General features: G+C 37.9%; 1 protein-coding gene across 4 annotated transcripts in view; it reads right to left on the minus strand.

Annotated features, from left to right (window-relative positions):
- The window catches only part of SPIRE1 (spire type actin nucleation factor 1), a 125,719-nt gene that overhangs the window by 23,065 nt on the left and 76,535 nt on the right, over positions 1 to 26,119 (minus strand). For 2 of the 4 annotated variants that reach the window (XM_061448824.1, XM_061448826.1), the window contains exons 4-9: positions 21,626 to 21,751; positions 12,108 to 12,191; positions 10,859 to 11,023; positions 4,205 to 4,291; positions 3,705 to 3,834; positions 137 to 178 (exon numbers count right to left, since the gene is read on the minus strand). In XM_061448824.1, the coding sequence (XP_061304808.1) occupies positions 137 to 178; positions 3,705 to 3,834; positions 4,205 to 4,291; positions 10,859 to 11,023; positions 12,108 to 12,191; positions 21,626 to 21,751 (634 nt within the window). The remainder of the gene's footprint in view (positions 1 to 136; positions 179 to 3,704; positions 3,835 to 4,204; positions 4,292 to 10,858; positions 11,024 to 12,107; positions 12,192 to 21,625; positions 21,752 to 26,119) is intronic. The other 2 variants (XM_061448825.1, XM_061448827.1) reach the window with 1 other exon arrangement.

Consider the following 26,119-nt stretch of genomic DNA (forward strand, 5'->3'; position numbering starts at 1 on the left):
TATCTTAATTTTTATTTTCACTGACCATATCTTGGAAGAATCCCTTCAAGTTTCTTTCTTAAATGGGAATTCAACAAACAGATGGAACAAATTTCACAACAAGCACAATAACCACGTCAGGTGTTGCACCTTTTACCTGACAAGTCAAAACTGTAAGACATGCTAAGTGGCCGCACTGCTGTAAAAAAAAGGAAACAACAAAAAGAAAATAATTCAGCTATTAGAAAAGCAGAAGGGCAGTGAAACCAAGAGATTAACTCCATTTGAGACATTTTGGATTCTGTTGCCTAAATCCAAAATGTGTCACACTTACTATTGCTTTACTGAAGCAAAGCGCAAAGTCTGAAAACTACAGCAGCATAAATGGTACTTGCAAACAGAGCGATTATAAATAGTTGTAGAATGAGATTTTTCTAATTCAAGGCAAGTATCAATTCAAGGCAAGTATTAAAAATCAATTTTTTTTTCAATTAAAATGCCATGAAAGAGAGAGAGGGGGGAAGGTAAAGTGAAAGAGAGGGAAGAAAGAGTGAAAACAAAAGCACAAAGCCACACTTCACACAAGTTTCAGTGACCTGAAAAAAAGATATTTCTAATTTTTTTAAGCATAATCTCCAATGATTATAATTAAACTAATAAAGAGAGACACTCAAGCTAAGCTTGAAAGTACTTGAGCAGTACTTTCCTTGAAAAGGACGGAAATACAGGCCAAACACTGTGTGATCTGTGCCGATTCTTGTTCTTTTTAAAAATCTTATGTGGACTTAACCTTTAAAATGTATTCACAATATTATCCCCTTCTTTGTGGTCCTCTGAGCTTTTTATTTCTAGATAAGAAGGTGGTCATGTGGATCTTTGTTTCTGGAAAGGCCTATGTATATTTCCCGTTAAACGGTGTAATTCAGGGAGCAGATACTCAAAATATTTCTCAACTGAAAACAAAATTTCAGTGCACTAATACAAATAAGCAGGCCATGCCCAGTGACAAGAATGCACCAAAACCCACATCAGCTTATCTGTCTTAACTGACAGGTGATAAACATGCAAGTTGGCATGAAAGGGGCTCTCAGCCACATATACCACTGCATTAAAAGGTGTTTAAAAAAAGTCTGTGCTGGGAGTTTTGTTCATGAGAACAAATTTATGTAATGACTGCAGTAGGTGGCTCACCTAGAGTAAAATTTGGGAGTCAGGGTATTTTTCCTGTAGCTCATTAAGTAGACAACGTCAGCCACAGGCAACAGTTACAGAAACAGTACAGAAATCCCTGTTCAAACCCAGCAAAAAGGCAAAAACATTTTAAAGCGTAAGGGTGTTTATCACCTAATGCCGAGTCCTAACTGAAGGTTGATAAACACATACATGAAACAAAGTTTTCTCCAAGCTCCATTAGCTCAACTTGCTTGAGTCACAAATTCAAGCCTTAAGGACATGTACCTCAAGGCTGTGTTTGTCTCGATAGCTTACTCTGATGATTTTACAAGGTTGTGTGAAAGCTCACTCCAATTTCTCTGCTCAGACCTCTCCCTCTGTCAGAACATTACTGTTTCCAAAGAAGTTTTAGGCTCAGAGCAGCCAGCCACAGGGTGGCTTTTCTCAGCGCCAGATCAGGGTAAAGATCTTACCTGTATGCATGCATGTGCTGTGCAGAGCAGAGCAGAGGGACAAAGCCTGTTGCTGCTGGGAAACACATGCCATAGGTCCACCCATATCACAGAGGAGGAACTGCATGAGTACAGGCCCCCTCACCCCAAAAGTCAAGTGTAGCTGCACGCTTGCCTTCTATAAACTGATCAACTCTGGGACATGTGTAACGTACCATATGCTCCCAAATATTTCATTCTAATGCTTTTTTGGTTTTCTTCTTTTTAAGGGCAACAAATATTTCTGTCCAGAAGGTGCAAGTGTCCTACATGGTGTTTCTAGTTAGATTTATAATCCTTAAACCTCATTACCTTACATATTGTAACTCTAAACTGCATTCAGTGATCATCTAAATTATATGGCAGATCTATTGGTACCATACTGAATGTCACTAGCATTACTCTATTCATACTTCTGCACAAACGTATTTTATTCTAAGGAACTTTGGACATAACAATCACTTCAATGTGAGAAAATCAAACCCTCATGTTTCAACATAAGAAAAATTATCTTCAAGGCCTTTGCTCTTTTTTCTTCGTCATGCCAGCAGCAAATAAACACTTGGGAAATAAAACTTGCATGCATGCATCCCCTTTTACACCTTCATATGGTATTTAATCCAAACAATTCACTGGACGTAAGGAGAATTAACGCTGTTGCAAAATCAAAGAATTTAATTCTTTAACAAAAAAATTAAGAATTGGTGAAGACAGTTATCCCTCACTGGGGGCCATGCCCTGAAATCAGCCCAGGAAGTCCTAACCTGTAATACTCAAAAATTTAACATTGGTTTTAGAAACTGTCTACTAAAAGGGTTGGATCTTATTTATATCATTCAGACATTGTAAAAATCTACTAGATCAAATTTGCTGCCCCTGAGAGGACATGATAATTCCCAGAAGAGAACATTCAAAATACTCGAACTGAATGTTTCAAAGAAAATCAAGGAATTGTTCCTCATTTTTACAAGCTTCCTACATTTGGAAAAATGTCTAGACCTATTAGAAACATTGATACAGCAAGCATGAACTGAGTACAAACAGAAACAATATACAAAACATCGTGCTTTTAAAAACGCACCCAAGCATTCAGCAAACTCTACTTAGTGCTTCAAAAAACAATGCAACAAAGCAAGACTGATGAAATTGTTTTTCTGCAGAGACAATGGGTTGTCACAAACCACTTGAATCTGGACCAGTGCCTTTAAGCACATGTGGCAAGCACAAGTATTTTGCAAAAAGCAGCACTAGGGAATATATGTGAATTATTTCATGCTTTTCAGACAAAAAAATTCCACTTCTGCTCTTCAAAAATCCAGCTAGCTCACTTTTTCTGATACAGATAAAAACTGTCCTCCAAGAAATCTAAGTCACAAAGTAAGACTGCATTTGTCATGCTTTTGTCATCAGAACTATTGAACTAATGCAAATTGGTAATCCCCGGAAAACATAGTATTTGTATAATCTCACAGTGGGTTCTTGAATATATATTACAGAAATGAAATGCTTTGCAGCACAAGTCTGAATTATTCTCCCACTGAAAAGATATGTTCCATAAATTAGAAAATGAAGCAAAGATTTGGATTCAGAATAAAAGCAATAGATTCAGCAAACAAAATAAAAGCAGATTTTGAATTAAAATAAGGAAATTGATGATGCTAACAACAGGAAACAAAGAGAATAGGATTAATTAAAAACAGACATGAAACATGCAGATATGTAAGGAACATTACACAAGGGAGAAACAATACCCATTCCATTCTGAGCAAATATAACACTGTCGTGTGCAACAAGCAATACAATGCCATTAAATTTGTTTAATATGTACATTAAAAACTTGAAGGGAATCAAGCTGAACCATGCAGTATCTTATTTTTAAATATAGCTTAGCATGAAAATTGCATAGCCCTAGCAAAGCCTGTAGGTCCTTTCTTTCTTTCTCTGAAGGGATGAGAACAAGTTTATATTCTGTGACACCTGCACAGACATCACTAATATTGCTGTTTCTTATGTGGGAAGTTTTCTGTGGATGCTGCAGGTAAAAACCAGCAGTGTGCTTACCCAGCCTGCTACGCCTTATCTCATCAGGTGAGACTGGACGCAACTTCCTCTCTGCCTTGATTTCCTCCAGTATCCTTTCATGAAGGCTGCGTGGCCGCGGTGGGGTTGGTTTCAGTTTTCTTGCTGAGGCCTCAGGATATAAAGATAATTATATTTACATAAAACAGTGCTTCCTTGAAAGTAGATGTCACACTTCTTTGGAAAAAAAAAAAAGTGGAATGTTGTGATACTATTTTACACGCACTCAGTTGTAAAACTCACATAAATTTTTCCCCAATTCATCATTATTTTCCAGAAATAAAGGGCTGGTAACAACAGCTATTAATTGGTAGGTGCAAGATATTACACACTGTTCTTTTAAGAGAACATGTTCTATATACAGAAGACAGTATTTTTGAAAGCCCTTGTCAGAAAACGTAATATTTGACATACTCCCTGGACACAAACATGCTTTAAAAAGCCATGGTTTTGTTAGGAATGAAGTTCATGGGATTACATACAGGATTTAATGGAGGTCGCGATCGGATGAAATCCAGGATTATTTCATGAGCGCTCTTTTTTAATCGAGGTGGAATGTCACCGTTGACCTGGAAAGGAAAAAGTGAAATATGTATTTCCATATTTTGCATTCATATTCATGCAGATGATAAGATCAATTGAAAACTCACAACAACCCTGTCAGAGCTTGCAGTGCTCTGACACCTGCACCAGACATAAAACCCCAGCAGTCCTAAGCATAGCAACAATCCATATGCAAAGCACAAGCTAAAACATACCTAACAGCTTTTCAGCTTTGCAGACAGCTGCAGAATAACCACAACTGCCACAGCTTTAATCAGCAATACTTAGGATTTTGAAATATGAAATCAAATGTTAAGGCTGCAGTCGTGTCTATGGCAGAATGCAGATGAAGACTGTATCTTGCTGAGAGGAAAAGTTGCCAAAACCATTTTTAAGAACACCTATCTGAACTGTTAAACAGTCTTTAACACTCTGGGTTCAGCCTCTGTGAAAAAAAGGATGCACCTTAAGGCGCCAGTATTCTTGATCTCCTTACCATGTCCCAAGCAACAAAGCCAGATCTCACACAATCACTAATAATTTGCTGGTAGCAATGGATAAAAAACATGTTCCCCTTGGTTTTGTGACTTTACCACCTGTCTCTGCAGCTACGGCCATGAAGAGGTGCTTTTGTATAAATCCCCCAGAAGGAGAGGGAAGCTATGATTTCATAGCTACCTCGACACCTGCACTTCAAAGATTACTCAAGTATAAAACTAGATTTGTTAATATGTTCACAAAATAAACCACTAGGATGCCACAGCAGGCCACTGGAAGCATAGGAGGCACTTTTCCTCACTGTAGATCATATATTTCTGTAGAAGAGGGGCTGGGGGAGTTTTGTTTTCTTATTCTGTTGGTTTTCTCCAAAGAGAAAGACATGTCTTTCTGTTATACCTCCTTTAGACATAAGGCATCACAGGACAAAGTCAGCAATTTACTATAGGTGCAGGACATAAAAGAATGCAGTGGAATTTTTTCTATCATATGAAGAATTTATAAATTGTAAGCTCGGAGTAAGTGCATGGATTTCCTCAAAAAAAAAAAAAAAATCCATCTGTTATGCTCAATTTTCATACAGCAAAGTGCCCAAGCACACTTTCAGGGATGAGACAGCATCCTATGCCATACATCCTTCTAGTACCTTCTATTACCACACAGCAGCTGGCTATCAGCCCTGTCTTCCAACTTGACAGGAATTCCCATGACACTGTATTTCTTAGACCAGGTCTCTCCTAATTTCAGCATCTTTTTTTATATATATTTTTTCTTTTGAAAAAGAAATTAACCATTTGGCTCATTTTTCTTTGGGAGACTATTCATATAAGCTCTGTAGCCAGCAAATATATGTAAAGACACAGCTTTGGTTTGTCAAATGACATGCACTTTTGGTAACCAGAAGGAATGCTGCAGTCAGAAAAATGCTCATAAGGTCACCTGAATATGATTCGTAACTGAACTTCATTAATGCCATGCAGCTTCCATGTAAACTCTGCTCACTTCAGACATGCTCTGTTTCCTTGCTGAAAAATTCCTCCCTTCCCCGTTAAGGAAGCGGATGTGGAGTCCTGCGTGGGGGGACTCTGGTTTCCCAGGAACTCTTTCTGGAGGATCCTAACCTACACATGCTCCAAATTCTATTTGTTCCCACCCCCACAGCTTCCTTAGAGTGAATTCCGCGTAGCTTGGAAGAGATTATCAAGCTGCTAAACTCGGCAACATGCATCACCTTCCTAAAAATAGTGCAGAGAAATTAAAATTGAAAAGGTTTATACTGAATGTTGATTTGACATTTTATGATGAGGAGAATATTATTTTAAGTGGTGTGATTGATTTCTTCCGTTTAAAGACTGAGCAATATTTTGAAGCCAGCATGCTTTGCAGGATTGCTAATGAAATGAGAAGTCTCTCTTCCCCAAGTCACTGTTCATCAGATGTCAAAGTTGATAGCTGAAGTTGAGAGTTATTACCAGCAGCCATTTTGTAAACTGATAATCTGCATTCCAGCCTTGGGGAAATAACCCTCTGCATGACAACTGGAAATAAATAATACATGGCTCTGAGCCCTTCATCTCAGGGCACTCTATGCCCTGACTTCATGCCACCAGGGTATAATTGGTATCAGTATGCCCCATTTGATAGGAACCGGAGAAACAGAAGATTTTCTTAGGTGATTTTCCAAAGGATACATGGGGAGCTCGTGGCAAAGCAAGTAGATGTTTCACAGCCAGAAGTCAAGAGCAGGAGCACCAATGGCAGAACCTGGTGCTCCAGTGGAAGAAGAACCTTCTTCCACTCAGCACCCAAACAAGATACTGATATGAAAGACACAAGGGGAAGCTTTTACCCTCTGTATTCACATTAGTTCTATTTATTTACTCAAACTAACTCTCCTTGTAATGAGCGATTTCACAGGCATCTTTTATTTTAATTGAAATTAACGGCTCTTGATTAAATTCTAAATCAGAAATATACTGCACAGATGCCGCCATGATACATGCAGGGGAAAAAACAACCAACTTTTTTTTTTTTGGTCACATTCCAGATTGACACCAACCGCAAAGCAGTATTTAAATAAATACCTCAAAACACTGTAAATGCATTAAAGCTGGCAGTGTGGGGGAGCATAACCAATGATTATAAAATGATTAATAACAATTATTATAAAAATCAATCAGAAATTTAGAGACCTAAACAGCCATTTAAACATGGTACATCATTTCCAGAACAGCTTATGGTAAAGTTCTGTTGTGAAATAAAATATTACAAGGAGATATATATTTGCCACCTTTCATTACGCAGATAGTATAGTGCTCTTGTTAACATAGTCATTACGCAGCGCGTATACGACACCACAGAGCAAGCTCAAATAGCAATGTCCAAGCATGAAGTGCTGTGGTACTTCATAAGCCACTGTATTCACACAGCTGCTCTTGCACATCTACTGTATGTACAAGTTTATGATCCCACCTGATAACCATAGTACTTACACAGTCGCTCCTTTGAATACCCCTAAAGCATGATTAGGAACTGTAAAGCTCACTGCTCTACTGAGGATGACTCCTGAACTTCTACAGAAACATATGACAAAGGCAGAAAATGAAAAAGGAGAGTTCTCTGCTTAAGGCAGCTGAATACCACTCAGTAAAACTAAGTTAGACCTGTGCATAAGAGAATGACAGGCTCTATAATGTCCAGCTGGACAAACTGGTCAAAGTCTTTTCCTCACATTCTCTACGTCCAGCTTGAAGCATCTCAGATCTCACTTACGAAAATACTGTCCATGCACAGCTGTTATTGTATTTCATATAGGTACTGTAAGATGCCAAATACTGTAAATTAATGACTTTTGGTTAAAAATGCCCAAACATCCACGCCAGTGGGCTCTCAGATTAGACAATCAAATTACTGGATAGTTTTGATAATAGCATCAACCTGTACACCTAAATTCTCCTTTTGCAGCATGGCCAAGCTAATACCACTGCACCACAGGCATTTGTGAAGAGCTCAAACATGAAGATGAGCACTGTTACCTATGAAGAATTTAACTGTTATGCAGCATAATGCTGAGCTTGGGTACTATATAAAAGATACCTTACAAGCCATGCACTGAATAAGTAACATAAGAGTTATCAGTTACTGTTCAATAAACCCAGCTCAACAACTACAGTGAATGGCACACAAGTTGGAGTAGGGGAGGTGGGCAGGAAAGGGAGCCAACTGTGAATCAATGTGGAATTCAAAGCTGCAGCTTAACACATAACGCATAATAAAGGAAAAATAAGCCTGTAAGAGTAACTTAATTCTAAAATTTGCCCATTTCTAAGTGTTGATTCTGCCGATGTTCACAATTTTTACCTTTTTGGGAGTGAGTGCTCCATAGCCGAAAAACACTATTAAAATCCCTGTCGGCTGTCATTTAAAGATTATAAAATGCCAGAATGAAAGTTATCTTGTTCCCACAAACATCATGGAAACAAGATTCCTGCATCAGGATAGAGAGATGACAAATTTGAAATTACTTGCATATGTACTGAAATAGAAATGCCAATGTCACTGAAACTAACAAAACCAGTTATTTACGAAAAGCCCAGATTCTGACATTTGCACTATGACAGAAAGCAGGTGAGGACGGGTCCAGTTATTATCACCTGTTAACACCTCTGACAGTCTGAAACACCAAAACAGTTCCTAAATAATCCACCTAATAGGAACATCTGTTCCTTTCCTAGTTTCTACTCAGAGTACTGAGATTAAACACAGCATTATACTAATAAAAAGTACAGTAAAGACTTCATGTTGCATCTTATTTATGTAAAAAATTTACTTAACCCATTATCATTAGAAGCATATGCATTTTCACAAGCTACTGAGCCTAAAATACTTCCTATAAATTTAAAGCAAATATAGTTTTTAATAAGAATTTAGCCAAAATCCATTTTGACAGAAAAGAGACATAATCCATCTTTCCCAGGCTGCCTTCAAATTATGATTTAGGATTATTTGTCCTTTTCTCCTCTTCTCAAGAACCACAACAGTTTTCTCTGATAGGAGTACCTATAATCAGCCTTGATCGATGACAGCCAGTTAAAAGATGCTGTATTTATGAGATCTAGCTGAACTTGTAATTCTGTGTGAATCCTTCAGGCTCCACATGTCATATTCAGCTGCACTGTTATTATTGTGCATGCTTTACACATTCTTCAAGCAGACCCTGCAGCAGAAGCCACATTACTGAATTTAGGATTTTTAACAAGAAAAGTTATTTTTCTAATTTGGTGTTGCTAGCAAGTTGTCAGATGAAGTCAGCAATTGCATCACAGGCAGCCCTATAGGTTTTGTACCTGCAGCTGACTGTAATTCCAATTCATGTTTATGTCCAGGGGTCATTTTGGACAATCTACCTAGTAGACGAGATAGCAGGGCAAAAATAGATTCTTGGAGGGATTTTGCATACAGCAAAAGTCTGGATGAGCAAAGAAGCAGCTGTGCCTCCAAGACCTACCATATAATGAAGAAAATCTCTTCTGAAGAGGCAGGAGCTTGCTCAGCAGAAGATGAATTAAAGTCTAGTCTGACAAAGGCAAAATTGGATGACCCAGGGGTTCCCATTCAAATAAAACTACTATCCTGACTGCATACAGTAATCAAAGTCCTTAGGGGACTGTTCCTTTTTTGCACTGGGTAGTAGGAACACTTAGCACAGTTCTCCAAATTGTTGGCAAAAAGACATAATATGATTACCTGGGTATGTATTTTACCCTATTGATTTAACATCTAAGCAACATCTGCTGCAGAAAATAAATACAATCTGATAGTATAAATCCAGATCTTGATTAGGAAAGTTCTTTCAGCTTATACATAAAAGCCATTTACATTTGTAACAGAACTAATTTATTTGCTCCCCATGTAGTTGCTCCAATTTTTTCCTCCTTTATTCTTTTTCCTAATGATCTCTGAGAGAATAAACAACATGCTTTCTGTCTCTCTCATCGCTCATCCCCACCCCCATATCTGAATTTTTCTGGTGGATTCACAGCTTTCTCACTAACAAAGGTTGTGTGAGGTTTTATCAGGAAAGCAAATAAATTTGAACACTGAATATTCTAAGACAATACTTTCACTGTAGCTAAATAACCCGCAAAGATAAGTAAGTGCAAGGTATAAATATTGACATTGACCAACTAATTGCCTCAGACAAAGGGGTTTAAAAAGTCCTACTAGGGATAGGGAGCCCTTTAGATCAGTTGCTAGCTTATAAGGAAGAACATCTTCACGTTGAACACAGTATGAACCAAAAGGAAAGAAAGAACAGGGGAACACCAGTAAATACCATATGGATTCTGGTAAAAAAGAGTGCCTCAAGTCAATCTTACTTTCACATTTATGAGTATCTTGAAGGAGGATACATCAATGCTCTCCAGCTTGCTTTGGCATATTGTCTTAACTTGAAAGTAGCAATAGGATATGCTGAAAATAATTAAGCTCTATTTCTACAAATGGAAGATTTATATTTTTTAACATAGAATATTCCTTTAAAATATATAACGGATCATGGTAACATATGTTTTCAAATGCTGTAATATAAGTAGTAGGTAATACAAGTTTTCAACCACTGTAGGTTTTTCTTTCCCACCACATTATCACTTACGAACAACATGGTAGCACTCTACATTCTGAAATGAAAAAAACTACGTTGTAACTCAAGATGAACATTCTCCCCAATAAAAAAGGCCTAAAACAACCTCTCAATTGAATGCATGACAGGACTTTTGATATGACCCCTAAGGTTATCCTAAACACAACACAAGTCATTTGTTCAAGCATATGATATGTTTGTGTGTCTTCCAGAATTTTAAATGCCTGCCATATGGAAAACAAAATACACAACACTTGCTGGTTCCATGTTTTTCCCCCTCAATGTACGACATAAATTTAAGATGCCATATAAAAAACATGAATATTTAGTAACATACATGAAATGAACATCTACATGAAATCATCAATTTGGGTTCCGAGAAAAAAAGAGAAGAAAAGAATAAAGGAAGAAAACATTTTAGATTTGACAAATTCTAGTGATAATCTTGACTTACCATGACTTTCCTTAAGGTATAACGTTTGGATCTAATATCATCCATCAGCATTTCGTAGGGTGTGAGCTGATATTCTATTGGAAGTGGGTTGTACTGACGCTCTTGAACTTTCTTCAGTTTAACACCATTCCGTAAATCTCGCATCACTTGTACCCAAAAACGAGCCTGAAGATAAAAGAGGGAGAAACTTTATTTGATATCTTACACTTAGATACAATCCTAGATTAAACTGAAGTTGTCATTTCCACTTTGGACACCACCAAATATATGGAGCTGTACTAGTTTATTTTTAAGTCTTCGAACAAAACCTATTTTATTTTACAGAAGCCTATTTTTAACCCTCATGAATGTAACAAAATTTTGCTGCAACTCAGCAGGACTGCAACTGAACATCACTTCAAGTGATGTTCATCTCTAAGATAATACAGAAAAAGGATTTGAAGTTCTCATACTATACCATTTCTATTACCATTTCAAGTATACTGCAGGGACCCCAGGGAAGGTTCTAGACTTGCAGCGAATACTATGTCAGTTAAAAAAGTGACTGAATCCAAAACTTTGTCTCCCTTAGGCCCAGAACTTTATTGCAAAATTTCCCAGCAGTTTTTATTCTATAGAAAGAAAGATTCCAAATCCTGAGGTCTACCAATAACCTCTCAGTACTCAACTTCCTTTTGCTCTGCCTGTAGGATCACCACACACTAACACTTCCCTCTCTCTTTCTGGGCAGTAAGAATGGCTGGAGAGGATTAAAAACTGGATAGACTGAGAGATTGAAATCAAGTATTTTTGAGGACCTCATAATATGCCTCTGTGAACTGGCAAGAATAGAAACCAGAAAATAAAACAAGCTACTTTCTGTTAAGTATTTCTATGTAACGTGTTTCTTTCATCATTGGAGAAATTCAGCTGGTGGTTCTGCCTACTGCCTGGCTGCCCCTCTGAAGGGCAGTCGGCATGATACCTGTCTAAATGTCCAGTCCAGTCTTTTTAAATTGCAAAAGCTTCTCCATGAAAACAGTCTAAAGAAAAAATGTAATGCCTAGATACTGGTATTGTTTCAACCGTCTGCGAAAGAATGTTGAGACTTCATTTGGTTCTAAGTTGTCATGAGTTATTTTTAGTTCATATGCTAAAAAAAAGCCCAGACACTAATTTTAATATAAACCAAACAAACTTAAGTTAAGCATCACAAAGAAATATAAACAACTAGTAATGATGCTGAACCACTATTCAATTTTTGTCTTACCCAGTCAGCATTTTTTAAATCATCAAGATCTGTGCTGGATTCATCACTTGCCTCTTTGTCCATTTCTTGAATCTTCTTCAGATTCTGCCAATGAAAAGAAAATGAGTCAATAAACGAATGGTGGCATTACCCTCACGTAAAACTGAAGCTTAGTTTTTAACATCTGTTACGTTGTTTGGGTACTCTACCAACTGTTTCATGAGTTGCACAGTAATGCTGTAAAGGTAACGTGAAATATTATTTTAATATATTTCTCTTAATTGAAATGTGGACCTGAAATGGTAGGAAACGAAAAAAAATCTTAACATTTTGAATATGAAAGAATTTCAGATAATAGCCAGAGAAAAAAACACTGCATAGAAATTTTACTATTCCTAAAATTGGGCTATGCACAGAAAAAAAAACCAACCACCTAGTAAGTCTGTTAACCTACAACACAGAAACATTACTGACCTGGTAAGGATTCCATTCCTCCCAAAATTACTATTATTTGTTGAATTCAAGACAGTTCATTTTTGAAAAAGAAAAAAAAGAAGAAATTCCCACAAAGCTAGTTGTGGAGAGAAATAAACTATGAGAAACACTTTAAACTGATTAGCAACAGACTTGCATACACATTGAAATTAAGTAGTCTGTATAACATGGTTATAAATTCTGAAATCCGGTTAACAAAATCATGCAAGGAACAGAAACAGATCTTTCAAAGGTTAAAACTGCTGCATACCATGGAAATATGGAAAAGCATAAAAAGGCTGTCACACCAACAACATGAAAAATTACTAAAAGTTACAGTAGACCAAAGAACAGACAAGCCTGCAAATACATAAATGCAAATGAAAGATTTAAAAGGCTTTTCCAAAAAGGATGCTTTTTAAAATACTTTGTAGAAATTATGTTATACATATAAATAACTACACTCAAAAGTGCTGGTTTCGGGTTTAGTTCTGTATTTAAACGTTCTGGAATCAACAGTGCAAATTCTCAGTACTCTATTCCACTTTTACAGAATTTTCCAGGAAGTCTTTAAAAAGATTTAATTTGATCTGTTTTCCAAGTACTCACTAATGTATTCAAAATAGATAATAAAATCTCTGCAACTACTTGTTTATCTTATCAGACTAAAGCAACAGGTCAGAGGTCTGACAGATATATTTATTTATCAAAAAGCTTTTTCTCACTTGTAAGCACTTGAGCTCTTAATGGAACTGAACAGTCACAGTCTCAATTTAGCTTTTGAGCTCCCCAGAAAACTTAAAAATAAGAGGATTTTGTAATTTTTTTCCTCTGAAAGTAGTTCCAAAACTGCCAGCATTTCAGTGGAAGAAATGAAAGCACTGGAACTTTGCTTAACTTGCACATTTAACAGAGTGCATGTATCTAAAAAAACTGGTTACAGAGATAGCACATGTGAGTCAGCCACCACAGGGGTTTTGGAAAGAGAGCAGATGTGTTATTTGTTGTCTTACTTAAGCCACATACTTTCATATCGAAGAAAAAAATATTACCATTGCCATGTGAAAATAAAATACATAATTTACAGGAAGACTCTAGAAAAAACACAAATCACCTACACTACAGAAGCAAAATGTATAATGGGACAATGTGGGAAAGTTGGCATGACTTGCAGTATCACCACGGGATACCCAATTGGGAAAGAATGTCTGTATGGAAACTTGCTTTAGTCTTGTCGCTGCGGTCAGCAGAAAGTCTGACACTTACAAACAATCCCCCTTTTCTAAGGAGGGAAAAAAAAAATGTGAAGAATGAGTAACAAACCCCTTGCTTATGCGTATTTTACCATCCAGATTTTTGTCTTTTGTGCATCATACAGTTGCGGTAATCATTTCAAATACAGTGTCTGTGAACTGTAAACTACTTGCTTACTTGCAAACTGCTAGCATGTATTGATAAACTGCAAAATATTAACTCATTCTGGTACTTTTCCCCTTGTCCTTTTTGTAATCAAAAAGCTAACTTCAATAAATGAACTCACAGCTGCCAGATTTGTCCCTCCTTTCCATACTGGAAGGTACACATTCATTTTTAAAAAACTCACATGTTCCAGCTGCTTCATCTACTTTTCGACTGTTCAAGTAGATTTGTGGCAATTAGCCATGTCAGGGACCATGTTCCCTACCATGCAGTTTACTGGGCTCATTTATGCCCAAAGGCTAATGCCTTTGAATGACATAAATATTCCATGAAGCTAAAAAGATTACAATATGTTTTTCCTAACAGCAGAAAACAAGAAGGGGTGGGGGGCACACTGAGCAGCTGAAAGATCTTCCAAATAAAGTAACCATCTAATTAACTGCTCTGGAACATAGCTAGAGGGAGAGTTCCTACCCGAGAAAGCGCAGGTGTAAGTGATGCTGGCTACCACGCACTGGAGAGTTGCAAAAGCAAAGCATGCCAGCCAAGAGAAAAATCTCTTAAAGTGTAGTTTTACGGTACAAAGGAGCTGATACGAACACAGGCTACTGCCAAACCTGAGCTCCTGTTAACTCCCCATCCTAGTGCTGAGTGCTCCAGCAGCTGCCCTTATACCAGCACAGACACCCACTTTGTTGGAACAGTTCATTCCTGTCCTTGGCACCTGGCTCAGGTCCCTAACCGCAGCTCACCATGCAATTAGTGGAGAACAGTAGAAAAGAAAGGAATCTTCATAATTATAGAAATTAGAAAGCTCTGGAGTACTGGGGAGAAAAAGAAACAGGAATTGCTCTATCCTTGCAGCCAGTGCTTAGGAAGGCTTACAAGAGGTAATTTTGTCCACACATCAGGTGCTGGTTAGGAATTGATAAATTCACTGTGACAAATGAAATATTACCATTTCCCTCTAGGACTCTCAGCCAGCATCAGTGGGTTTCAGTAGCTGTTTCAATCATAAATTATAGAAACCAACACATTTAAAATACAATAGACACTTTGTCAGATCTTAACTGTGATCCAAAACCTGCAAGTAACCTCAGCTGCTGTAGCCATTGGTACCTACCCCTGGGGCAATGGCTTAAGGAAAGCTCTTACAGTATAATAAATACATGGCCTAAGTGGGTTTCCACTTCAGAAAGCAGAAACACCTCAAAACGGTTTTTCTAAATGATTCCAGAACCTCAGACCTGTACAACAGACCTGATTCACCTATTACAGCCTGGGTGTTTGCTCAGGAAATAAGGGTTGGATGTGTAAAAAGCGACTGTTTCAACAGCTTTGGCTTTTTTTAAACCCTCCCCCCCTGCATTTTGTGACAAAAGCTAGTAATAAAAATACCAAATGTCTTCTAACATCTTGCTGCACTATTAAAAGCAAGCAGCTCATTTGCTGCTGCTGTGTGTCCCACATTTGAGATGTGCTCTTCTTTGCTTGGTGACAGATGGGAATTTATGTAAGGCACTTGCCAGCACAGCATCAAAGACTCACTTCTACAGAATGCTCTCTAAAATGCAACGTTTTTGTGAAGATGGTATTCTTGGGAATCCAGATCTGCACTTCATCTTTCCCCAACTGCAGAACACAGTCTACTGCAGTTGCAGTTCCTAGTTTATATTTGTAATGAGGAATCATTTGTTTGCTGATGCATAGTTCTTATGCTGCTGAGAAACGAATAAAATATTCTTGCACCCCTAGGTTCAATTAAAAAGTATATAACCTGCACACTGGGGAAATACTGCTTTTATATATCTTCAGCTATCCAACTTGGGTTTAAATTCCAAGGGTTTGGCAGTATTACTCTAGTTCTCTGAAAAGACCCAAGCCTCATTTAATTTAAGCGTGGGAATAGGGTCAGTTAAATCAGTCCCTGAAAACCTCTTGAGTGGATATCAGACAATGTTCTTCATACATAGTGAATGGTACGGGTTAATGCATTTTGCTCAGCTCTGCAATAATCATCATACTGCCCAATGTAACTGTTTAAAAAGAAGCAAAGAACTCTCAAAGCAAGTGCGTATAATACTAGAGTGACAGTGCCTGCATCACTTAAGAAAAAAAAAAACCAAACAATTAAACCCTCACAAAACCAAAACAGCAGCCTTTTTCTTTATTAAAGCTCCTAAACTGAGGAATCAAACAGATCATGATGGGGCTGCAAGCCTGACAAAACCACACGTGCAAAAGTGGAGTTACAGGAAGCCTAGAAGTGTAGGCAGAAGTTACGAAGTTATGAACAGAAAAATCTGTGAATCAATTTCTTTCGGCAGCTTTGCTTTCTGAAAATCCAAGCAGCAGGGTATTTAACAGCTTTTACAGCCACAAGACTCTTAAAAGTAACTTGGCTAGTGACTGTGTTTCCAAAATAAGTTAGCCATTAACATTGTTTAGGTACCTATTAACTACCTCTATTATCATATTTTCTACAAATAATACCCAATATAGCCATGTTAAATGGAAAGTAACACTTGACTTTAGTAATTAACTGTTTTCCAACTGAGTCTTTGCATGGCATGAAAGTAGTGAAGAAGATTTGTTTCTACTCATGGACATAATTCAAATTTGTACATTTATCTTTTCATACAGATGAGATGGAAATAGATCCAGCCAGACTGAAAAGATTACGTTTTTACATCAGAAGGAACAGAAATGAAAGGTGACATGATTTAAAAGAACAGTACAAAGATGACAGATTGGAAGCTTTATCTGTATTCTACCAAAAACTTAATTATAAGGAACACTGTGGGTAATGAAATTATGGATGAGTTTTTGATGAACATGGACTTTCAGTGCAATAGAAGACACAGGCAATTATAAAAATATACAAAGTTTAAATTAGTTTGGGAGAAATATTAATCTTGATGCTTTAGGTTGTACATCAATGTCTATAAAATTTAGCAGTCAAATTTACTGTGGCAGATTAAGATATATCGGCCTACTGGACACTTCTTGTGTTTTATGCAGGCCAGCATCACACGGCATCTTTTAGCACCAGCTGTGCCAGTTGTGGAGTTTATCACCTACAGCCTACACCGCTAAAGGCTGGCAACATCATTTACTAGTACCACTCACAGAGTGGATGAGGTTGGAAGGGACCTTTGGAGGTCAGCTGGTCCAGCCTTCCTGCTCAGGCAAGGCCAATCAGAACCAGTTGCCCAGGTCCATGTCCAGCCAGCTTCTGAACATATCCAGGGCAACTCATGCCAGTGCCCGGCTACCCTCACAGTAAAAAAGTGTTCCCTTATGTCCAGAGGGAACCTCTTGTGTTTCAGTGTGGGCTCATTGCCTCAGGTCCTGGCACTGGGCACCACAGAAAAGAGCCTGGCTCCATCCTCCTTGCACCCTCCTTTCAGATATTTAGACTTCAGTGCAATCCCTGAGACCCTCTTCTCTAGGATGAACAGACCCAAATCTCTCAGCCTTTCCTCATATGTGAGATGCTTCAGTCCCTTTATCAGCCTTGTGACCCTTTGTTGGACTCTTACCAGTATGTTCATATCTCTCTTGTACTGGGGAGCCCAGAACTGGACCCAGCATTTCAGCTGTGGCCTCACCAGTGCTGAGTAGGCAGGAAGGATCACCTCACTCAACCTGTTAGCAATAATTCTCCCAGTGCAGCCCCTAACACCACAAGGCATCTCTGTGACAAGGGCACCTTGCTGGCTCACTCAGACATGAAGCACATGTGGAGCACTAACTTCAGTAGAAGGCAAGACTGTGCAGTAACAGGGAGCTGAAGGAGGAGTAGGGCAGATATCTCCTCAAGAAAACAATGTGGATGGTAAACCAGGGGGATCCCCAGTCCAACCTGGAGCAGCAATTTCTGTGTTCTTATGCTTGCATAGTCTGCCCCTGTTTCTCCCAGCCACACTTGATGATGTTTTTCAATAATGTGTTTGACCTTTTCAGATACTCCGCAACAGGAACATTTGCTTTATCTCATGGACATCATTTATTTGTGCCTAGAGTTCTGTCTATGGCTGGATGCCACCAAAGGTGATTTGAATGACTTATGGATGATCCTAAGAAAGATTAATATTTTCTTTTACATGAGGGTCAGATATTTAAACTATCTTCCCCTTCACCAGATATACATGCATTTCCTCCCCTTTTACTGGAATTTTCCTATTGCAATTTTAAAAGCTCACTGGTTTGAGCTGAGAAACAGGCTGTACTCCATTTTTGTCATCAACTGCAAACGCTTAAACAGCAGAATACAGAGTGAAGAGGTCTTGGCCCATCAAAAGACCACTTCTGGATGACAGCAGATGATAGGGCCTGAGCAGCACAGAGATGCTGCCAGAAGGCTGCAAAACATGCCAGTAAACTTGCTAGAAAAATTCCATCTTGCTAAAGGATGCACAGTTAGATCAAACTACTTACCTGAATTTCAACCGTACCTTTGGAGTTGCTGTTGCTATTCCACAGAAACACATATTCTTACTATTTTTATTCTATTTTATTTTTTGTATTACTGCAATAGTATTACCATACCTTGCTCAGCTGTGGCTTGAGTCCTGTCCTGCACATCCACTACATTAAACATTTCATTCTCTTTAAGAATGGAAGTACATCTCCCTGTCTGCAAGTCAGTTTTACTGCTGACCTTTCACACACAGGGAGTCAGACTGGAAATAATCACATGGCATTGAGTCTGTGACAAACTGCCCAAAACATTTTATTTGACATCCATTGAGATGACCTGAGCAGCTCACTCATTGCTTCATCATTTCTGATTAATACACTCACCCAAACACATGCTAGTAAAACCCTTCCTGAATCTACGCTCCATTTTTATGTGACAGTGATGTTCACATAGCAGACTGGAGAGCACATGACTACTCAGTATATATAAAAGTAATAATACATATTACAGCTCTACAGGCTTATCCCTCCTGCCTCCTGATCTATGGCTCATGAAATCCTGCAACTTTCAAAATCCTGACAAGTTTTTACAGTGCCAAACTGAAAACAGCATCACAGCAATATTTTTTCTGCCTCTTTCACAGTTTATTTCCCTTCTAAACCTGTCCTGGGCTGTAGCATAAGATAGGTCATACTTGGTCCACTGCTAGCTGGTGAGTATCTGCAGATAAAGATTCTCTTCCACTACAGAGAAGCTGTCTGTTTAAGCACCCACTGAGCAAGAAACAGAAATTTCATATACCTGGGAAACAGACACCCATATGCCATCCACTGCCCCTAGAAGGAACCCAAGGAATTTTTAAATAATTTTTGTTTTTAACTTCATTTTGATCTCATTTCCACAACTGTTGTATTTCCATAACTGTGTCTAGGTCTGAGGGATTCTAAAGGAAGATCTCCACATAAAGCTGTCAAGGTTTGAAATAAACTAATAGTTTTTTAGTGTCACTGACACAATATTACACAGTATAAGGCATTATTTTTTTCAACTGGATTTGATGTATGTAACTCAGTTATCTGCCAGTGCTATCACACAAATGCATGACAAAAAAAGTTCTTACTGAATTAGTGTTTCTCTCCTTTATACCCAAGACTCACATGACAATAACAAAAGGAAAAGAAAAATAAATTTATTGACTTGAATAGTATTTAACCATATTCCTCATGAATTAAGGTTCTTCTGTGTATTTGCAAGAGGGAAGAGCATATAAGCAATACCACAGCTTTTACTGGCATGAAGCTAGTGTGATCATATGATTACTGTTTGCCTCAAGTATCAACTGCAGAGGTCATTTTAAAATGGTATAACAAGATTTACAGCATTCCACCTTGTATTTTCTTCATACATATTTTTTCTTTGTACACAATATTATTTTCAAAATTAAATACATTCCCAATATACAGTTGCATAAAAGCTATAAGCAAGGATCAAGCACATCATAAACCCAAAGTATTCAGATTCCAGAAGCTCTTTGTAAGGTAATTTTCTTGATCATTTCTTGCATGCCTACCTGGGGACTGATCCAGAGTAAAATGAAATCAAAAGGTCAAAATTCTGCCCTTGGTTAGGTGCAGCAATAAAAGTTTCAGTGCTTTCAGTAGGGCCAAAATTCCATCTACAAGGATTACTTCCTCTGACCTAAATGTGCTTTGAATCAATCCCTAATAGCCTTTGAAAGGCAAATGGTTTCTTTCATTTGGGATTAACTCATAGTATGCTCTATGGTGTGATCAGATGTTGTTGCATTTTTACATCCAATTACAAGGTGATTAAATAATTTGCAACTTCAAAACACCCCTCTACTTTTAAAATAATGAAAAAAAATGTTAAGGCTTAATTTTAAATGGTTATTAAACACAGTATTCTACTTCGATACTGACAACAGAGATGCCTTATTACTACTTACTGTGGCCAAAGTGTTCAAGAACTATTGGAACAGGAAAACATCTCTGACAGACTCTCCCCCTTGGACAGATGCATCCCAAACAGGAAGAAAGACAGCACCAGTCCCTTGCATGCCTCTGACTGTACTGCAACTTCCACCATGAGTGGGAGGGTGAAAGCTTTCTTGTGCTGCTCTGACCCTTTAAGGAGTTGATTCAGCTCATTAACTTGATAAGGAATGAGTACTTTGCGTTTTCTGGCATTTGCTGTGTTCGTTTCCTAGAACCATTCGAAGGAAAACAGCGGGAGCATGTGTGCATGGGTGAAACAGCTCTGCGTCTTTCAGCAGCAAAATTCTTAGATGAGCCTGTAAAATCTTACCCTGCTTTTCAAAGGTACTGTAGATCTTGGCTTACAAAAGAAGAGAAGATCCTTCAGGTTTTTATTAAGAAGAAAAATTAGGACAGTGTAGTAGTTACTTGACAATTTGGCTTCAGTGAAGAAATCAGCTTCAAGAGGCATGCTTCCCCTCCTGCCCTTCCCTTCACCAATTATTTATGGAGCCATAAAGACCTGCAGGCCATATCACCAAAATTATCTTCATTAAAAATCATCTGCCCACCCTCAAAGCTATTCTTCATCTTGACTATTTCATTTTAGTGGTTCATAGGATGGACTTTCAGTGCACATTAACAGCCGAGCAGGCAGTGAACATTAGCACCTTGACCTACAGGTGGAAATGCTTCTTTTTTTGAAGTTGGCTCTGCTATGAAGCTTATGTGAAGCTAATCTTCAAAGCTAAGGGAAGCTGCTGACCTGGGACAAAATACGAGCAAGAAGAATCTCAGATAATTCACAGCCAAAGACAAAGTATGAGAAGGAGCTGAGGAACAACAGGCAAAGCTCTGATGCTTCACAACATCCCTGAAACACCAGAGAAGCTTTTAGACTCAAATACATTGCATACAGGCATGCAGGAATGGATGCGTGTATGCACTGTGTAAACCTCCAAGACAAAAATTTGGTTTACTCCCACATCACAATTAATAATAATTTTTACAAGACATCAAGACATCTCTAAATAGTTACAGGCTAAAAGAAAAAAAAAAAAAAAAACAACAAAAAACAAAACTTGGCTATAGAACTGCTCTCCTTGAATGCTACAGACCATTTCCTCAAGAATCTGACATTCACTACTGGCTGGGTACAGAAGTGATTTTGTAAGCCTAATTCACACAGTAATGAGCTCAAATGCAGAAAACCTTCTCAGACTGCTTACCTCTTTTGCACTTTTAATTTTGGCCAAGAAAGTGTACAGTTCCATTGTTTCAGCAAACAGAGCCCGACATACTGCTTGATAGTGGTTTGGTGCCTCTGATCGTGTCGGCAGGTGGGCAGCACACAGCTGAAGAGAAAAATAAATAGCAATATCAAAACAATGCCCCATTGCTTTCATTAATGCTACAGAGCATCAGAAAACGTGACAGTGAGTTCAACAGAATATTTAGGGTACAAAAATCCATGAGTCATTTAAGTTCAGGCAGAAATGGTGGTGTATTTCCCAAACCTTCTGCTCCCATTTGTTTTATGAGAAAAGTTCAATAAGGACAGTGAGGGGATTCACTGACCACATCCTGGAAAACTCTGAAAACCAAGGCAATGCCTTTTCATTAAAAAATCCCCAAACAAACAAAACCCTCAAAAAAACCCCCAAACAAACAAACCCACAAAAAACAACCAACCAAAAACCACAACCAAACAAAAAAAGCCCCAGAGCCCCACAGAAAGATGAAATAATTGTGAAAGGGAAAAAAACAATCCTGCAGGTTCAAATTTTGAGAAAATACTCTTAATCCAAACCAGATTAAACAGTAAGTTTTGTTCAGCATCCTGTGAATATCTAAGAGGACTGCATCCCAGCCAATTTATGACAGGATGGAAGGAGAAGCGAGGAAAAAAATGAAGTGTAACTGTCAAGCTGAAACTCTGGTTTAATTTATTTCAAGCAGTACAAAGATTTTTAAAATCAGCAAGACTGATGGAAGTGCAGGCTTGCTGCTTCACCTCAGACATTCATGAGCATTTCCAGACACAGGCACAGCTGATATAAAGAAGCACTGATAGATGTTTTTATACATGCTGAACCTGCAAAACTCTGAAAAGCTACTCAAATCACTAATAATCATTCACAACTACTGTTAAGCAGTCAGTCCAGCATTGCTTTTAGTGTAAATCATGTGGCTCCCATTTCCACAAGGGAAGTTTCACTGAAACCAGCCTTTATAGTTCAAAGAGCCTGAATGAGAAACATCCAGCTTCAGGAAGATGAACATCCAGCTTCTGCCATTGCAGAATAGCTCAGCACTGACACTAATAGTTGTAATATCTATTTCCCAAAAGTCAAATCAATCACCAGTAAATATTTGTCATGAAAATCTTGGCTGGAAATAGACAGAACAAAATAACATGTATAATTTGTTCCCTAAATAAAAACCCCTCAAAAGTCGAAACTAGAGCACCCGTATCATAAATCATACTGGTGTTTATATTAAAATATATCAAAACCTTAACCAAGGCCTTAAAATTTGTCTTGTTAGGGTGGTTTTAGAGTATCTATTACATATATAGTTGTATTTATAGCTATTGAGCTAAAACTAAGTACAAGGGAAAACCCAAGGCAGAAGGTGGCTACATTCACATCTCCAGAACTAAAGCTTGAGACAAAAGCCTCTTTAGGAGAAGAGCCCTTAATTAGCCCAGTGGCATATTTGTCTAAATCTCTCCTGTTACTACAGCAAACACTGTGGTTACAAGGGGCACAATGCATGGGCTGCTTTTCCATTTGCTTTCAATTTGACTTAAATCCATACTGCCACTAAAAGGTGTGGTCCTATGGCCTCCAGCTGTATGCAGCCAGTGATGCCCTTATGCTAGCACCAGAGTTCATGCCCTAACTCAGAGAAGATTACTCACCCGAACAAAAATTAACAACATGCAAGAAACGGAGCAGGAGATAATTATTCTTAATGGCATGGACACACACGTAGCAGTGCAGGCAAAAGTGAGCAAAGAGAATATACTGCTGGAGTAGGGAAAGGGAGGAAGGCCTGAACAATTGCTTTTGGTTGCAGTTAGATTTAGATTAGCTCAATCTCAATGACAGGTTGCTTTTCAAGGCCATAGGGCCCTTGTGATCTTTTATTTCTTCCAATTAGTACAACAATACAGAGTTCAGTGGTCAGATTTGGTCAATGTCTTTGATAAATTTTTACAAGCACAATTTAGAATCCTTCAATATCATGCTATGATTATTGTACACATATATATACCTGATTTTTGACATAAAAATTGGATAAATATGAGTAAAGTTTACATATGTGTGCGTGTTTCCTTCTTCCCTATACACTTTCCTTAGATACAGGGAACACAAGGCAGACATGTTCACAAAACTGCCCTTGATCCCTCCCTTTCAAATTTTACACTGGCTTACGATGATGGCCAAAAACTTCTTAAACTCTTCAAATTTATTTCTGGATAATCAGAAGGACATTGTTGACATAAAAAAAATCCCAACTTTTTTTTTTTCCCTTTCTGACCCCTCCCCCCCCCCCTTCCCCTCCCCCCCCCCCCCCCTTTTTTTCCTTTCCTTTGTTTCCTTTTCAGCAAGTCATACCATTTCTTTGCTGGTAATGGGAGAAATACTGAAACAGATGCACCTCTAACGTGTACTGCACACACATGTGAAAACACACACAAAGATAGAAATTAAATTGAATATTAAATACAATTAAATATTTCCCTTGACTTTGTGAGAAAGGCAGAACATTTAAAAGACCAAATTCTGAGTATGGTTAATTTGTGTTCCTTTCTCTCAACAACTAATCCTGTCCATACCTGCCACCATACGTTTTCAGTGAGCTATTACTTGTTATTAATTATAGTACTGATAAAAAAGGGTTTAATTCTAAAATGCATGACTTACAAGAATAACAGTAAGAATAACAGCAAGAATAACAGCAATGGCAATTTCAAAAAGATCATAAAATGGTACAAGTTTTCACAGCTGACAATAAGATTTTATTATTCTACAGATCACATACAGATTTTAAGAATGCTTTTTTCTCCCTTCATTTAGAACATGTTAATTAGAAACAATTTGCATCAAATACTGAGAAAGTTAATAAAGTGCAGCACTGGCAAGTTCGAGCAGGGGATGGATATAACCTTGATTCTATTATTGAACATGAGGTAAAGCCAAAAAAATTTAAATACCTGCTGCTGAACGTAGTTACAAAAGCAACCACATAAAAAGTTAACCATTTAGTTTGCAAACCTCAGGCTGCAGATATTAAAAGAGGGCAAGCAGCTCCTACTAGCTTTCATGTTCTGAAAAATCAGTCTCTGAGAGATTTTAAATTATATGAAGATGCATTGCATACAAAAACCCTTTGTGGTAACATTAAGTCAAGTGACTTAGTATAAATTTTTGGGTTGGGGAAGGTAAGCCTCAAAAAGAAGGAAAATGCAAATACAACAGACAGATTGTATTTCTTCCCTTCATTGTTAAATACTGTTCTTGCATGTTGTTCAGAGCGCCTGACAAGCAGTAACTTCTGCATGAAAAAATACTGCAAATTCTAGGTGGGCAAGGCAAACCAAGAATGAAATGTCACTTCTGAGTCAGGACATTTATCCGCTTAAAAACCAAAATCACATCTTCAATATTATGATAGCAGCATTTGAAAATCTGTATTACTGTAGCACACCACAAAAAGCACAGTCAGAATGTTTTCATAATTGTGATACAAAAGGACAGCCACCTAATGAAATCCTCCTCTTATTACCATGTCGTAGCAGTTGTAGTGCAAGAAGGTTTAAGATCAGCTCTGCAGTCTTTTCCAGCCATTCAGAGTTCGTGGAGGAGATGATGACTCTGTATGCTGGTTATTCTGACACTGCCTTTTCATCCTTCATGATAAAACTCAGAACTACCCGAAGGCGAATGAACGCAAACAGTACCAAGAACTTAACACAAGGGCTGTTTGTTCTGTTTCCAAGAAGTCTCAAAAAGTATGGCTGAAAACAAATGATTTGGTCTTTGTAAACTGGTGAAATATCAAAAATATATTATCAACTATTGAAACATTAACTAGCTCAGTCTGTAAGTACTGCCATTTGTAATCACTGTGAAGAGCTGGGATTTTTATGTATTTTTTTCCTCTGAGCCTATCAAAACCCCAGCTTGACCCAAAGCATTCAATCTTTGCTTAGATCACTAAGAAGATTAGAGAGTGTTTCCATCCACATTCAGGGTTCACAGAAAAAAAAGGCATTATGTAAATACCACAGCCTTGCCAGCTCCTCTGTCCAAATTCATCCTCAATTGACTAGGAAACAGTGCACCAAACTAAAGCAGTGTTAACAGAAATCATAATTTAACCATCCAAAGAGATCAAACAGCATTTCTTGCATCTGATTGAATATATTCCATGAAATTACAAAATATACAACTGACTCATCCACTAAAATTCATGTAGGTTTTGCAAAACCGTTTTGGCTAGATGCACAGGGGAAGCTTCACCAAAACACCTGGCCTGCTGGAATTAATATCCCAAAAGACAAAAAGCATTTCCACTTGCAAACATCTTGGTCAAAGGACCCATATGAATGCAACACAAAGAAGAAAAGGATTTCTTTTTCCCAGGGGCCACAAAGATAAGCTACTGATATTATGCAAAACATACTACCAGCCTGCAAATGCCAGGCTTGTTTA

This window comes from Pezoporus flaviventris, unplaced genomic scaffold (genome assembly GCF_033815535.1).
Source record: "Pezoporus flaviventris isolate CSIRO_AGI_PZ_B2104156 unplaced genomic scaffold, CSIRO_AGI_Pfla_v1 ptg000007l, whole genome shotgun sequence".
Lineage (NCBI taxonomy): Eukaryota > Metazoa > Chordata > Aves > Psittaciformes > Psittacidae > Pezoporus > Pezoporus flaviventris.